The 15,431-nt window shown below is 43.4% G+C and overlaps 1 protein-coding gene across 1 annotated transcript in view; it reads left to right on the top strand.

Moving 5' to 3' along the window:
* The first annotated feature begins 254 nt into the window (after positions 1–254).
* Positions 255–15,431, top strand: part of LOC117192923 (probable RNA methyltransferase bin3) — a 37,061-nt gene continuing 21,884 nt past the window's right edge. Inside the window, exon 1 of the mRNA XM_033397655.1 lies at positions 255–1,197. Within this exon, the coding sequence (XP_033253546.1) occupies positions 386–1,197 (812 nt within the window). The 5' untranslated portion in view covers positions 255–385. The remainder of the gene's footprint in view (positions 1,198–15,431) is intronic.

Here is a 15,431-nt window from a genome sequence, read left to right as displayed (position 1 = left end):
TCAAGAATATATATACTTTATGGGGTCGGAAACGATTCCTTCTGGACGTTACACACATCCACTTTCACCACAAATCTAATATACCCCAATACTCATTTTAAGTATCGGGTATAAAAATATGTGAATATATTACAAAATATCCATAATAGAATATTAACATTAAAATATTCTATAAAAATATATACAAAAGTAAAATATTAAATACAACAATTGAAAAAAGTCTATGAAAATTATATACTGACTAAACATTAAACAAATAAGTGGAAAAAGTGAAAAAAGTGTTTAAAAGTAAGTGGAAAAAAATATACAAAAATACAGCAAATATGTGTTAAATAAGATCCCGTTCGAAAAGGGATCCAAATGTCAAGTGTTGCCCATTGAAACGATGGATAAGAGGCTCAGCGATAGTCCCGGAGATTGTCGCGTAACCAGATCCAGCATGACGCCCACCCTCCGCTTGGATCACAGTCCCCGGCGGCAACAACAGCAACAACAGCAGCAGCAACCCCAAGAACAACAGCAACCAGAGTGCAGTGGAACATCTGCAACAGCGAAATCCAAATCCAAGTCCAAGTCCTCCACACCTCCCACCACCAAATCCCAGGCAGGGGGTGCCCCAGGTGCCCCTCAGCAACAGCAACAGCAGCATCATCAATTCCGTGCCCCGCAGCAGCAGCAGGGGCCCAAAAACAAGAACAAGGCCTGGAGCAAGAGGGGCCACAAGACCAGTGGCGGCGGCAGCGGCGGCGGCGGCAAGTACAGTGGCATCGCACAGTCGCATCCCAATGGCAGCAGTGGGGCGGCGGGTGCCGGCTTGGGCCTGGCCGGGGGACAACCTCCGGCTGGAGGCGGAGTGTCGCCCACAGTGGCAGCGGCCCACAAGGCCGATCTGGAGAATATACAGAATATCAAGAATCAAATATCCGGCAATGCTGCGAGCCACTATGGCAGCGGCAGCGGTGGCGGTGGCGGCGGGTCGGCCTCCCATCACGGGGGATCGCATCACGGCGGCGGCGGAACAGGCGGCAGCGGGGGCGGGGGACACCACCACCATCACAACACGCGGCTGGCGCAGTTTGCCGCCGGCACGGGGGGAGTGGGGGCTGGTGCGGGCGGCAATGGCATCTCCATCGGAGCGATGGACAAGCACGGACTGAAGGCCCAGCAGCAGCTCTACAAGAAAATGCTGGCGCACAGGTGAGTGGGAAATCCGCAAGCCAGCGAAATGGAGAACATCCGATGGGGGTGTGCCCACAAACCAGTATGACACTTGCTTAAGGTTTTCACTGAATTTCGATTTAAAAGGTGGATTAAAGCTAAACAGGCACCGTAATCCTTATTAGTTCCATTTTAAGGGGAAGTTTCCGTTCTAAAAATGTAATTTTTTTAATAATTTTTTTTTTTTTGTATAAAATATTTATTTAGCAAAAACTTTTTGCTACGTTTTATTTGCAACGAATAGCAAGAATTTATTAAATTTGTTGTTACAAAATATTTTAAAATAGCTGAAATGTCAAAATTCTTGTATCGAAAAAAATTCCTGCATTTTTAGGCCATTTTTTTGGGCCTCAGAACGGAAGCCTCCCCTTAAAAATCAGAGAAAAAAACACATAATTTGAAGTTTTCGGGATATTTTTCGATAAAGTATAAGTTTACGGAGCTGAGAAAATCTTAAAACTAATTGAGATAAGACAAGCACATTTTAAAAATTCATTTATTTGTATGAGAAGATGGCTTTAAATCCCATTCTTGGGCCTAAACCAAATTAGCGGCAATTTTATTATTACTTTTTTATACCCGATACTCAAAATGAGTATTGGGGTATATTAGATTTGTGGTAAAAGTGGATGTGTGTAACGTCCAGAAGGAATCGTTTCCGACCCCATAAAGTATTTATATTCTTGATCAGCATCAATAGCCGAGTCGATTGAGCCATATCTGTCTGTCCGTCCGTCCGTCTGTCCGTCTGTCCGTCCCTATTAGCGCCTAGTGCTCAAAGACTATAAGAGCTAGAGCAACGATGTTTTGGATCCAGACTTCTGTGATATGTCACTGCTACAAAAATATTTTAAAACTTCGCCCCGCCCACTTCCGCCCCCCCAAAGGATTTTAAAGATACGAGAAAACCAAAAACGCAGAATCGTAGAGAATGACCATATCTTTTAGACTGCAGAATTTGAATAAGATCGTATTATTATTATAGCCAGCATCAAGAAAACAATTTAATTTTTTCTCGCCCTGTCTCTCTCTAACACACACGTAGCATAGGCGTCTTTGCTTAGAGTAAAACATTAGCGCCTAGATCTCAGAGACTATAAAAGCTAGAGCAACCAAATTTGGTATCCACACTCCTAATATATCGGATCGAGACGAGTTTGTTTCAAAATTTCGCCACACCCCCTTCCGCCCCCGCAAAGGATGAAAATCTGGGGATATTCAAAAATCTCAGAGACTATTAAGGCTAGAGTAACCAAATTTGGTATCCGCACTCCTGTTAGATCTTACTACAAAACGTGTATCTCGAAATTTCGCCCCACCCCCTTCTGCCACACAAAGGACGAAAATCTGTTGCATCCACAATTTTGAAGATACGAGAAAACTAAAAACGCAGAATGATAGATAATGACCATATCTATCAGATTGTTGAATCTGGATCAGATCAGATCATTTTTATAGCCAAAAGGAACAAATCAATTTGCACTGGCTACGCAGCGCCCGACGTCACGCTCAGACTGATTTTCTGTCTCTCTCTCACGCACTCTTTGTCGTGTCGTTCAATATTAGCGGCGTCTGCCGGAGCAGAGCCATACTGACTTAGTAACTCACAACGTTCCCCCTCGTTATACCCGATACTCAAAATGAGTATTGGGGTATATTAGATTTATGGTAAAAGTGGATGTGTGTAACGTCCAGAAGGAATCGTTTCCGACCCCATAAAGTATATATATTCTTGATCAGCATCAATAGCCGAGTCGATTGAGCCCTGTCTGTCTGTCCGTCCGTCCGTCTGTCCGTCTGTCCGTCCCCTTCAGCGCCTAGTGCTCAAAGACTATAAGAGCTAGAGCAACGATGTTTTGGGTCCAGACTTCTGTGATATGTCACTGCTACAAAAATATTTCAAAACTTCGCCCCGCCCACTTCCGCCCCACAAAGGACGAAAATCTGTTGCATCCACAATATTGAGGATACGAGAAAACTAAAAACGCAGAATCATAGATAATGATCATATCTATCAGATTGCTGAATCTGGATCAGATCAGATCATTTTTATAGCCAAAAGGAACAAATCAATTTGCACTGGCTACGCAGCACCCGACGTAACGCTCAGACTGGTTTTCTGTCTCTCTCGCACGCACTCCTTGTCGTGTCGTTTAATATTAGCGGCGTCTGCCGGAGGAGAGCCATACTGACTTAGTATCGGGTATAACTGTAGAGTTGCGGTCTCCGCAGCAACTCACAACGTTCCCCTCGTTCTTTTTATATCCGATACTCAAAATGAGTATTGGGGTATATTAGATTTGTGGTAAAAGTGGATGTGTGTAACGTCCAGAAGGAATCGTTTCCGACCCCATAAAGTATATATATTCTTGATCAGCATCAATAGCCGAGTCGATTGAGTCCTGTCTGTCTGTCCGTCCGTCCGTCGTCTGTCTGTCCGTCTGTCCGTCCCCTTCAGCGCCTAGTGCTCAAAGACTATAAAAGCTAGAGCAACGATGTTTTGGATCCAGACTTCTGTGATATGTCACTGCTACAAAAATATTTCAAAACTTCGCCCCGCCCACTTCCGCCCCCACAAAGGACGAAAATCTGTGGCATCCACAATTTTAAAGATATGAGAAAATCAAAGACGTAGAATTGTAGAGAATGACCATATCTTTAATACTGCGGAATCTGAATTGGATCGTATCATTATTATAGCCAGCAGCAAGAAAACAATTTAATTTTTTCTCGCCCTGTCTCTCTCTAACACACACGTAGCATAGGCGGCTTTGATTAGAGTAAAACATTAGCGCCTAGATCTCAGAGACTACAAAAGCTAGAGCAACCAAATTTGGTATCCACACTCCTAATATATCGGACCGAGACGAGTTTGTTTCAAAATTTCGCCACACTCCCTTCCGCCCCCGCAAAGGACGAAAATCTGGGGATATTCAAAAATCTCAGAGACTATTAAGGCTAGAGTAACCAAATTTGGTATCCGCACTCCTGTTAGATCTTACTATAAAACGTGTATCTCGAAATTTCGCCCCACCCCCTTCCGCCCACACAAAGAACGAAAATCTGTTGCATCCACAATTTTGAAGATACGAGAAAACTATAAACGCAGAATGATAGATAATGACCATATCTATCAGATTGTTGAATCTGGATCAGATCAGATCATTTTTATAGCCAAAAGGAACAAATCAATTTGCACTGGCTACGCAGCGCCCGACGTCACGCTCAGACTGATTTTCTGTCTCTCTCTCACGCACTCTTTGTCGTGTCGTTCAATATTAGCGGCGTCTGCCGGAGCAGAGCCATACTGACTTAGTAACTCACAACGTTCCCCCTCGTTATACCCGATACTCAAAATGAGTATTGGGGTATATTAGATTTATGGTAAAAGTGGATGTGTGTAACGTCCGAAAGGAATCGTTTCCGACCCCATAAAGTATATATATATATTCTTGATCAGCATCAATAGCCGAGTCGATTGAGCCATGTCTGTCTGTCCGTCTGTCCGTCTGTCCGTCCGTCCGTCTGTCCGTCTGTCCGTCCGTCCGTCTGTCCGTCTGTCCGTTTGTCCGTCCAGACTTCTGTGATATGTCACTGCTACAAAAATATTTCAAAACTTCGCCCCGCCCACTTCCGCCCCCACAGAGGATGAAAATCTGTGGCATTCACAATTTTAAAGATATGTGAAAACCAAAAACGTAGAATTGTAGAGAATGACCATATCTTTAAGACTGCGGAATCTGAATTGGATCCTATTATTATTATAGCCAGCATCAAGAAAACAATTTCATTTTTTCTCGCCCTGTCTCTCTCTAACACACACGTAGCATAGGCGGCTTTGCTTAGAGTAAAACATTAGCGCCTAAATCTCAGAGACTACAAAAGCTAGAGCAACCAAATTTGGTATCCACACTCCTAATATATCGGACCGAGACGAGTTTGTTTCAAAATTTCGCAACATCCCCTTCCGCCCCCGCAAAGGACGAAAATCTGGAGATATTAAAAAATCTCAGAGATTATTAAGGCTAGAGTAACCAAATTTGGTATCCGCACTCCTGTTAGATCTCACTATAAAACGTATATCTCAAAATTTCGCCACACCCCCTTCCGCCCCCGCAAAGGACGAAAATCTGGAGATATTAAAAAATCTCAGAGACTATTAAGGCTAGAGTAACCAAATTTGGTATCCGCACTCCTGTTAGATCTTACTATAAAACGTGTATCTCAAAATTTCGCCCCACCCCCTTCCGCCCACACAAAGGACGAAAATCTGTTGCATCCACAATTTTGAAGATACGAGAAAACTAAAAACGCAGAATGATAGATAATGACCATATCTATCAGATTGTTGAATCTGGATCAGATCAGATCATTTTTATAGCCAAAAGGAACAAATCAATTTGCACTGACTACGCAGCGCCCGACGTCACGCTCAGACTGATTTTCTGTCTCTCTCTCACGCACTCTTTGTCGTGTCGTTCAATATTAGCGGCGTCTGCCGGAGCAGAGCCATACTGACTTAGTATCGGGTATAACTGTAGAGTTGCGGTCTCCGCAGCAACTCACAACGTTCCCCCTCGTTTTTTTTATATCCGATACTCAAAATGAGTATTGGGGTATATTAGATTTGTGGTAAAAGTGGATGTGTGTAACGTCCAGAAGGAATCGTTTCCGACCCCATAAAGTATATATATTCTTGATCAGCATCAATAGCCGAGTCGATTGAGTCCTGTCTGTCTGTCCGTCCGTCCGTCGTCTGTCTGTCCGTCTGTCCGTCCCCTTCAGCGCCTAGTGCTCAAAGACTATAAGAGCTAGAGCAACGATGTTTTGGATCCAGACTTCTGTGATATGTCACTGCTACAAAAATATTTCAAAACTTCGCCCCGCCCACTTCCGCCCCCACAAAGGACGAAAATCTGTGGCATCCACAATTTTAAAGATATGAGAAAACCAAAAACGTAGAATTGTAGAGAATGACCATATCTTTAAGACTGCGGAATCTGAATTGGATCGTATTATTATTATAGCCAGCATCAAGAAAACAATTTCATTTTTTCTCGCCCTGTCTCTCTCTAACACACACGTAGCATAGGCGGCTTTGCTTAGAGTAAAGCATTAGCGCCTAGATCTCAGAGACTACAAAAGCTAGAGCAACCAAATTTGGTATCCACACTCCTAATATATTTTTGTTTCAAAATTTCGCCACACCCCCTTCCGCCCCCGCAAAGGACGAAAATCTGGAGATATTAAAAAATCTCAGAGACTATTAAGGCTAGAGTAACCAAATTTGGTATCCGCACTCCTGTTAGATCTCACTATAAAACGTATATCTCAAAATTTCGCGTATCCTCAATATTGTGGATGCAACAGATTTTCGTCCTTTGTGGGGGCGGAAGGGGGTTCCCCACAAAGGACGAAAATCTGTTGCATCCACAATATTGAGGATACGAGAAAACTAAAAACGCAGAATAATAGATAATGATCATATATATCAGATTGCTGAATCTGGATCAGATAATTTTTATAGCCAAAAGGAACAAATCAATTTGCACTGGCTACGCAGCGCCCGACGTCACGCTCAGACTGATTTTCTGTCTCTCTCTCACGCACTCTTTGTCGTGTCGTTCAATATTAGCGGCGTCTGCCGGAGCAGAGCCATACTGACTTAGTAACTCACAACGTTCCCCCTCGTTATACCCGATACTCAAAATGAGTATTGGGGTATATTAGATTTATGGTAAAAGTGGATGTGTGTAACGTCCAAAAGGAATCGTTTCCGACCCCATAAAGTATATATATTCTTGATCAGCATCAATAGCCGAGTCGATTGAGCCATGTCTGTCTGTCCGTCTGTCCGTCTGTCCGTCCGTCCGTCTGTCCGTCTGTCCGTCCGTCCGTCTGTCCGTCTGTCCGTTTGTCCGTCCAGACTTCTGTGATATGTCACTGCTACAAAAATATTTCAAAACTTCGCCCCGCCCACTTCCGCCCCCACAGAGGATGAAAATCTGTGGCATCCACAATTTTAAAGATATGTGAAAACCAAAAACGTAGAATTGTAGAGAATGACCATATCTTTAAGACTGCGGAATCTGAATTGGATCCTATTATTATTATAGCCAGCATCAAGAAAACAATTTCATTTTTTCTCGCCCTGTCTCTCTCTAACACACACGTAGCATAGGCGGCTTTGCTTAGAGTAAAACATTAGCGCCTAAATCTCAGAGACTACAAAAGCTAGAGCAACCAAATTTGGTATCCACACTCCTAATATATCGGACCGAGACGAGTTTGTTTCAAAATTTCGCCACACCCCCTTCCGCCCCCGCAAAGGACGGAAATCTGGAGATATTCAAAAATCTCAGAGACTATTAAGGCTAGAGTAACCAAATTTGGTATCCGCACTCCTGTTAGATCTCACTATAAAACGTATATCTCAAAATTTCGCCTTACCCCCTTCCGCCCCCACAAAGGACGAAAATCTGTTGCATCCACAATATTGAGGATACGAGAAAACTAAAAACGCAGAATCATAGATAATGATCATATCTATCAGATTGCTGAATCTGGATCAGATCAGATCATTTTTATAGCCAAAAGGAACAAATCAATTTGCACTGGCTACGCAGCGCCCGACGTCACGCTCAGACTGATTTTCTGTCTCTCTCGCACGCACTCCTTGTCGTGTCGTTTAATATTAGCGGCGTCTGCCGGAGGAGAGCCATACTGACTTAGTATCGGGTATAACTGTAGAGTTGCGGTCTCCGCAGCAACTCACAACGTTCCCCCTCGTTTTTTTTTATATCCGATACTCAAAATGAGTATTGGGGTATATTAGATTTGTGGTAAAAGTGGATGTGTGTAACGTCCAGAAGGAATCGTTTCCGACCCCATAAAGTATATATATTCTTGATCAGCATCAATAGCCGAGTCGATTGAGTCCTGTCTGTCTGTCCGTCCGTCCGTCGTCTGTCTGTCCGTCTGTCCGTCCCCTTCAGCGCCTAGTGCTCAAAGACTATAAGAGCTAGAGCAACGATGTTTTGGATCCAGACTTCTGTGATATGTCACTGCTACAAAAATATTTCAAAACTTCGCCCCGCCCCCACAAAGGACGAAAATCTGTGGCATCCACAATTTTAAAGATATGAGAAAACCAAAAACGTAGAATTGTAGAGAATGACCATATCTTTAAGACTGCGGAATCTGAATTGGATCGTATTATTATTATAGCCAGCATCAAGAAAACAATTTCATTTTTTCTCGCCCTGTCTCTCTCTAACACACACGTAGCATAGGCGGCTTTGCTTAGAGTAAAACATTAGCGCCTAGATCTCAGAGACTACAAAAGCTAGAGCAACCAAATTTGGTATCCACACTCCTAATATATCGGACCGAGACGAGTTTGTTTCAAAATTTCGCCACACCCCCTTCCGCCCCCGCAAAGGACGAAAATCTGGAGATATACAAAAATCTCAGAGACTATTAAGGCTAGAGTAACCAAATTTGGTATCCGAACTCCTGTTAGATCTCACTATAAAACGTATATCTCAAAATTTCGCCCCACCCCCTTCCGCCCCCACAAAGGACGAAAATCTGTTGCATCCACAATATTGAGGATACGAGAAAACTAAAAACGCAGAATCATAGATAATGATCATATCTATCAGATTGCTGAATCTGGATCAGATCAGATAATTTTTATAGCCAAAAGGAACAAATCAATTTGCACTGGCTACGCAGAGCCCGACGTCACGCTCAGACTGATTTTCTGTCTCTCTCTCACGCACTCTTTGTCGTGTCGTTCATTATTAGCGGCGTCTGCCGGAGCTGAGCCATACTGACTTAGTAACTCACAACGTTCCCCCTCGTTATACCCGATACTCAAAATGAGTATTGGGGTATATTAGATTTATGGTAAAAGTGGATGTGTGTAACGTCCAAAAGGAATCGTTTCCGACCCCATAAAGTATATATATTCTTGATCAGCATCAATAGCCGAGTCGATTGAGCCATGTCTGTCTGTCCGTCTGTCCGTCTGTCCGTCCGTCCGTCTGTCCGTCTGTCCGTCGGTCCGTCTGTCCGTCTGTCCGTCCGTCCGTCTGTCCGTCTGTCCGTTTGTCCGTCCAGACTTCTGTGATATCTCACTATTACACAAATATTTGAAAACTTCGCCCCGCCCCCTTCCGCCCCCACAAAGGACGAAAATCTGTGGCATCCACAATTTTAAAGATATGAGAAAACCAAAAACGTAGAATTGTAGAGAATGACCATATCTTTAAGACTGCGGAATCTGAATTGGATCGTATTATTATTATAGCCAGCATCAAGAAAACAATTTCATTTTTTCTCGCCCTGTCTCTCTCTAACACACACGTAGCATAGGCGGCTTTGCTTAGAGTAAAACATTAGCGCCTAGATCTCAGAGACTACAAAAGCTAGAGCAACCAAATTTGGTATCCCCACTCCTAATATATCGGACCGAGACGAGTTTGTTTCAAAATTTCGCCACACCCCCTTCCGCCCCCGCAAAGGACGAAAATCTGGAGATATTCAAAAATCTCAGAGACTATTAAGGCTAGAGTAACCAAATTTGGTATCCGCACTCCTGTTAGATCTTACTATAAAACATGTATCTCAAAATTTCGCCCCACCCCCTTCCGCCCACACAAAGGACGAAAATCTGTTGCATCCACAATATTGCACATTCGAGAAAACTAAAAACGCAGAATCATAGATAATGACCATATCTATCAGATTGCTGAATCTGGATCAGATCAGATCATTTTTATAGTCAATAGGAACAAATCAATTTGCAGTGGCTACGCAGCGCCCGACGTCACGCTCAGACTGATTTTCTGTCTCTCTCGCACGCACTCTTTGTCGTGTCGTTTAATATTAGCGGCGTCTGCCGGAGGAGAGCCATACTGACTTAGTATCGGGTATAACTGTAGAGTTGCGGAGTCCGCAGCAACTCTGAACGTTCCCCCTCGTTTTAATAATTATACTCGATACTCAAAATGAGTATTGGGGTATATTAGATTTGTGGTAAAAGTGGATGTGTGTAACGTCCAGAAGGAATCGTTTCCGACCCCATAAAGTATGTATATTCTTGATCAGCATCAATAGCCGAGTCGATTGAGTCCTGTCTGTCTGTCCGTCCGTCCGTCGTCTGTCTGTCCGTCTGTCCGTCCCCTTCAGCGCCTAGTGCTCAAAGAATATAAGAGCTAGAGCAACGATGTTTTGGATCCAGACTTCTGTGATATGTCACTGCTACAAAAATATTTCAAAACTTCGCCCCGCCCACTTCCGCCCCCACAAAGGACGAAAATCTGTGGCATCCCTAATTTTAAAGATATGAGAAAACCAAAAACGATTGAGCCCTGTCTGTCTGTCCGTCTGTCCGTCCGTCCGTCCGTCCGTCCGACCCCTTCAGCGCCTAGTGCTCAAAGACTATAAGAGCTAGAGCAACGATGTTTTGGATCCAGACTTCTGTGATATGTCACTGCTACAAAAATATTTCAAAACTTCGCCCCGCCCACTTCCGCCCCCACAAAGGACGAAAATCTGTGGCATCCACAATTTTAAAGATATGAGAAAACCAAAAACGTAGAATTGTAGAGAATGACCATATCTTTAAGACTGCGGAATCTGAATTGGATCGTATTATTATTATAGCCAGCATCAAGAAAACAATTTCATTTTTTCTCGCCCTGTCTCTCTCTAACACACACGTAGCATAGGCGGCTTTGCTTAGAGTAAAACATTAGCGCCTAGATCTCAGAGACTACAAAAGCTAGAGCAACCAAATTTAGTATCCACACTCCTAATATATCGGACCGAGACGAGTTTGTTTCAAAATTTCGCCCACTCCCTTCCGCCCCCGCAAAGGACGAAAATCTGGGGATATTCAAAAATCTCAGAGACTATTAAGGCTAGAGTAACCAAATTTGGTATCCGCACTCCTGTTAGATCTTACTATAAAACGTGTATCTCGAAATTTCGCCCCACCCCCTTCCGCCCACACAAAGGACGAAAATCTGTTGCATCCACAATTTTGAAGATACGAGAAAACTAAAAACGCAGAATGATAGATAATGACCATATCTATCAGATTGTTGAATCTGGATCAGATCAGATAATTTTTATAGCCAAAAGGAACAAATCAATTTGCACTGGCTACGCAGCGCCCGACGTCACGCTCAGACTGATTTTCTGTCTCTCTCTCACGCACTCTTTGTCGTGTCGTTCAATATTAGCGGCGTCTGCCGGAGCAGAGCCATACTGACTTAGTAACTCACAACGTTCCCCCTCGTTATACCCGATACTCAAAATGAGTATTGGGGTATATTAGATTTATGGTAAAAGCGGATGTGTGTAACGTCCAAAAGGAATCGTTTCCGACCCCATAAAGTATATATATTCTTGATCAGCATCAATAGCCGAGTCGATTGAGCCATGTCTGTCTGTCCGTCTGTCCATCCGTCCGTCTGTCCGTCTGTCCGTCCGTCCGTCTGTCCGTCCGTCCGTCTGTCCGTCTGTCCGTTTGTCCGTCCAGACTTCTGTGATATGTCACTGCTACAAAAATATTTCAAAACTTCGCCCCGCCCGTTTCCGCCCCCACAGAGGCCGAAAATCTGTGGCATCCACAATTTTAAAGATATGAGAAAACCAAAAACGTAGAATTGTAGAGAATGACCATATCTTTAAGACTGCGGAATCTGAATTGGATCGTATTATTATTATAGCCAGCATCAAGAAAACAATTTCATTTTTTCTCGCCCTGTCTCTCTCTAACACACACGTAGCATAGGCGGCTTTGCTTAGAGTAAAACATTAGCGCCTAGATCTCAGAGACTACAAAAGCTAGAGCAACCAAATTTGGTATCCACACTCCTAATATATCGGACCGAGACGAGTTTGTTTCAAAATTTCGCCACACCCCCTTCCGCCCCCGCAAAGGACGAAAATCTGGAGATATTCAAAAATCTCAGAGACTATTAAGGCTAGAGTAACCAAATTTGGTATCCGCACTCCTGTTAGATCTTACTATAAAACGTGTATCTCAAAATTTCGCCCCACCCCCTTCCGCCCACACAAAGGACGAAAATCTGTTGCATCCACAATTTTGAAGATACGAGAAAACTAAAAACGCAGAATGATAGATAATGACCATATCTATCAGATTGTTGAATCTGGATCAGATCAGATCATTTTTATAGCCAAAAGGAACAAATCAATTTGCACTGGCTACGCAGCGCCCGACGTCACGCTCAGACTGATTTTCTGTCTCTCTCTCACGCACTCTTTGTCGTGTCGTTTAATATTAGCGGCGTCTGCCGGAGGAGAGCCATACTGACTTAGTATCGGGTATAACTGTAGAGTTGCGGTGTCCGCAGCAACTCTGAACGTTCCCCCTCGTTTTAATAATTATACTCGATACTCAAAATGAGTATTGGGGTATATTAGATTTGTGGTAAAAGTGGATGTGTGTAACGTCCAGAAGGAATCGTTTCCGACCCCATAAAGTATATATATTCTTGATCAGCATCAATAGCCGAGTCGATTGAGTCCTGTCTGTCTGTCCGTCCGTCCGTCGTCTGTCTGTCCGTCTGTCCGTCCCCTTCAGCGCCTAGTGCTCAAAGACTATAAGAGCTAGAGCAACGATGTTTTGGATCCAGACTTCTGTGATATGTCACTGCTACAAAAATATTTCAAAACTTCGCCCCGCCCACTTCCGCCCCCACAAAGGACGAAAATCTGTGGCATCCACAATTTTAAAGATATGTGAAAACCAAAAACGTAGAATTGTAGAGAATGACCATATCTTTAAGACTGCGGAATCTGAATTGGATCGTATTATTATTATAGCCAGCATCAAGAAAACAATTTCATTTTTTCTCGCCCTGTCTCTCTCTAACACACACGTAGCATAGGCGGCTTTGCTTAGAGTAAAACATTAGAGTCTAGATCTCAGAGACTACAAAAGCTAGAGCAACCAAATTTAGTATCCACACTCCTAATATATCGGACCGAGACGAGTTTGTTTCAAAATTTCGCCACACCCCCTTCCGCCCCCGCAAAGGACGGAAATCTGGAGATATTCAAAAATCTCAGAGACTATTAAGGCTAGAGTAACCAAATTTGGTTCCGCACTCCTGTTAGATCTTACTATAAAACGTGTATCTCAAAATTTCGCCCCACCCCCTTCCGCCCACACAAAGGACGAAAATCTGTTGCATCCACAATTTTGAAGATACGAGAAAACTAAAAACGCAGAATGATAGATAATGACCATATCTATCAGATTGTTGAATCTGGATCAGATCAGATCATTTTTATAGCCAAAAGGAACAAATCAATTTGCACTGGCTACGCAGCGTCCGACGTCACGCTCAGACTGATTTTCTGTCTCTCTCTCACGCACTCTTTGTCATGTCGTTCCGGCGTCTGCCGGAGCAGAGCCATACTGACTTAGTATCGGGTATAACTGTAGAGTTGCGGTCTCCGCAGCAACTCACAACGTTCCCACTCGTTTTTTTTATATCCGATACTCAAAATGAGTATTGGGGTATATTAGATTTGTGGTAAAAGTGGATGTGTGTAACGTCCAGAAGGAATCGTTTCCGACCCCATAAAGTATATATATTCTTGATCAGCATCAATAGCCGAGTCGATTGAGCCATGTCTGTCTGTCCGTCTGTCCGTCCGTCCGTCTGTCCGTCTGTCCGTTTGTCCGTCCCCTTCAGCGCCTAGTGCTCAAAGACTATAAGAGCTAGAGCAACGATGTTTTGGATCCAGACTTCTGTGATATGTCACTGCTACAAGAATATTTCAAAACTTTGCCCCGCCCACTTCCGCCTCCACAAAGGGCGAAAATCTGTGGCATTCACAATTTCGACGATACGAGAAAACTAAAAACGCAGAATCGTAGAAAATGACTATATCTTCTAGAGTGCAAAATCTGAACTAGATCGTATAATTATTATAGCCAGAATCAAGAAAACAATTTCATTTTTTCTCGCCCTGTCTCTCTCTAACACACACGTAGCATAGCCGGCTTTGCTTAGAGTAAAACATTAGCGCCTAGATCTCAGAGACTATAAAAGCTAGAACAACCAAATTTGGTATCAACACTCCTTATATATCGGACCGAGACGAGTTTGTTTCAAAATTTCGCCACACCCCCTTCCGCCCCCGCAATGGATGAAAATCTGGGGATATTCACAAATCTCAGAGACTATTAAGGATAGAGTAACCAAATTTGGTATCCGCACTCCTGTTAGATCTCACTATAAAACGTATATCTCAAAATTTCGCCCCACCCCCTTTCGCCCCCACAAAAGACGAAAATCTGTTGCATCCACAATATTGCACATTCGAGAAAACTAAAAACGCAGAATCATAGATAATGACCATATCTATCAGATTGCTGAATCTGTATCAGATCAGATCATTTTTATAGCCAATAGGAACAAATCAATTTGCAGTGGCTACGCAGCGCCCGACGTCACGCTCAGACTGATTTTCTGTCTCTCTCGCACGCACTCTTTGTCGTGTCGTTTAATATTAGCGGCGTCTGCCGGAGGAGAGCCATACTGACTTAGTATCGGGTATAACTGTAGAGTTGCGGTGTCCGCAGCAACTCACAACGTTCCCCCTCGTTTTAATAATTATATCCGATACTCAAAATGAGTATTGGGGTATATTAGATTTGTGGTGAAAGTGGATGTGTGTAACGTCCAGAAGGAATCGTTTCCGACCCCATAAAGTATATATATTCTTGATCAGAATCAATAGCCGAGTCGATTGAGCCCTGTCTGTCTGTCCGTCTGTCCGTCCGTCCGTCCGTCCGTCCGACCCCTTCAGCGCCTAGTGCTCAAAGACTATAAGAGCTAGAGCAACGATGTTTTGGATCCAGACTTCTGTGATATGTCACTGCTACAAAAATATTTCAAAACTTCGTATTATTATTATAGCCAGCATCAAGAAAACAATTTCATTTTTTCTCGCCCTGTCTCTCTCTAACACACACGTAGCATAGGCGGCTTTGCTTAGAGTAAAACATTAGCGCCTAGATCTCAGAGACTACAAAAGCTATAGCAACCAAATTTGGTATCCACACTCCTAATATATCGGACCGAGACGAGTTTGTTTCAAAATTTCGCCACACTCCCTTCCGCCCCCGCAAAGGACGAAAATCTGGGGATATTCAAAAA

This window comes from Drosophila miranda (assembly GCF_003369915.1).
Source record: "Drosophila miranda strain MSH22 chromosome Y unlocalized genomic scaffold, D.miranda_PacBio2.1 Contig_Y2_pilon, whole genome shotgun sequence".
NCBI lineage: Eukaryota > Metazoa > Arthropoda > Insecta > Diptera > Drosophilidae > Drosophila > Drosophila miranda.
This window is presented reverse-complemented; position numbering and strand designations above follow the sequence as displayed.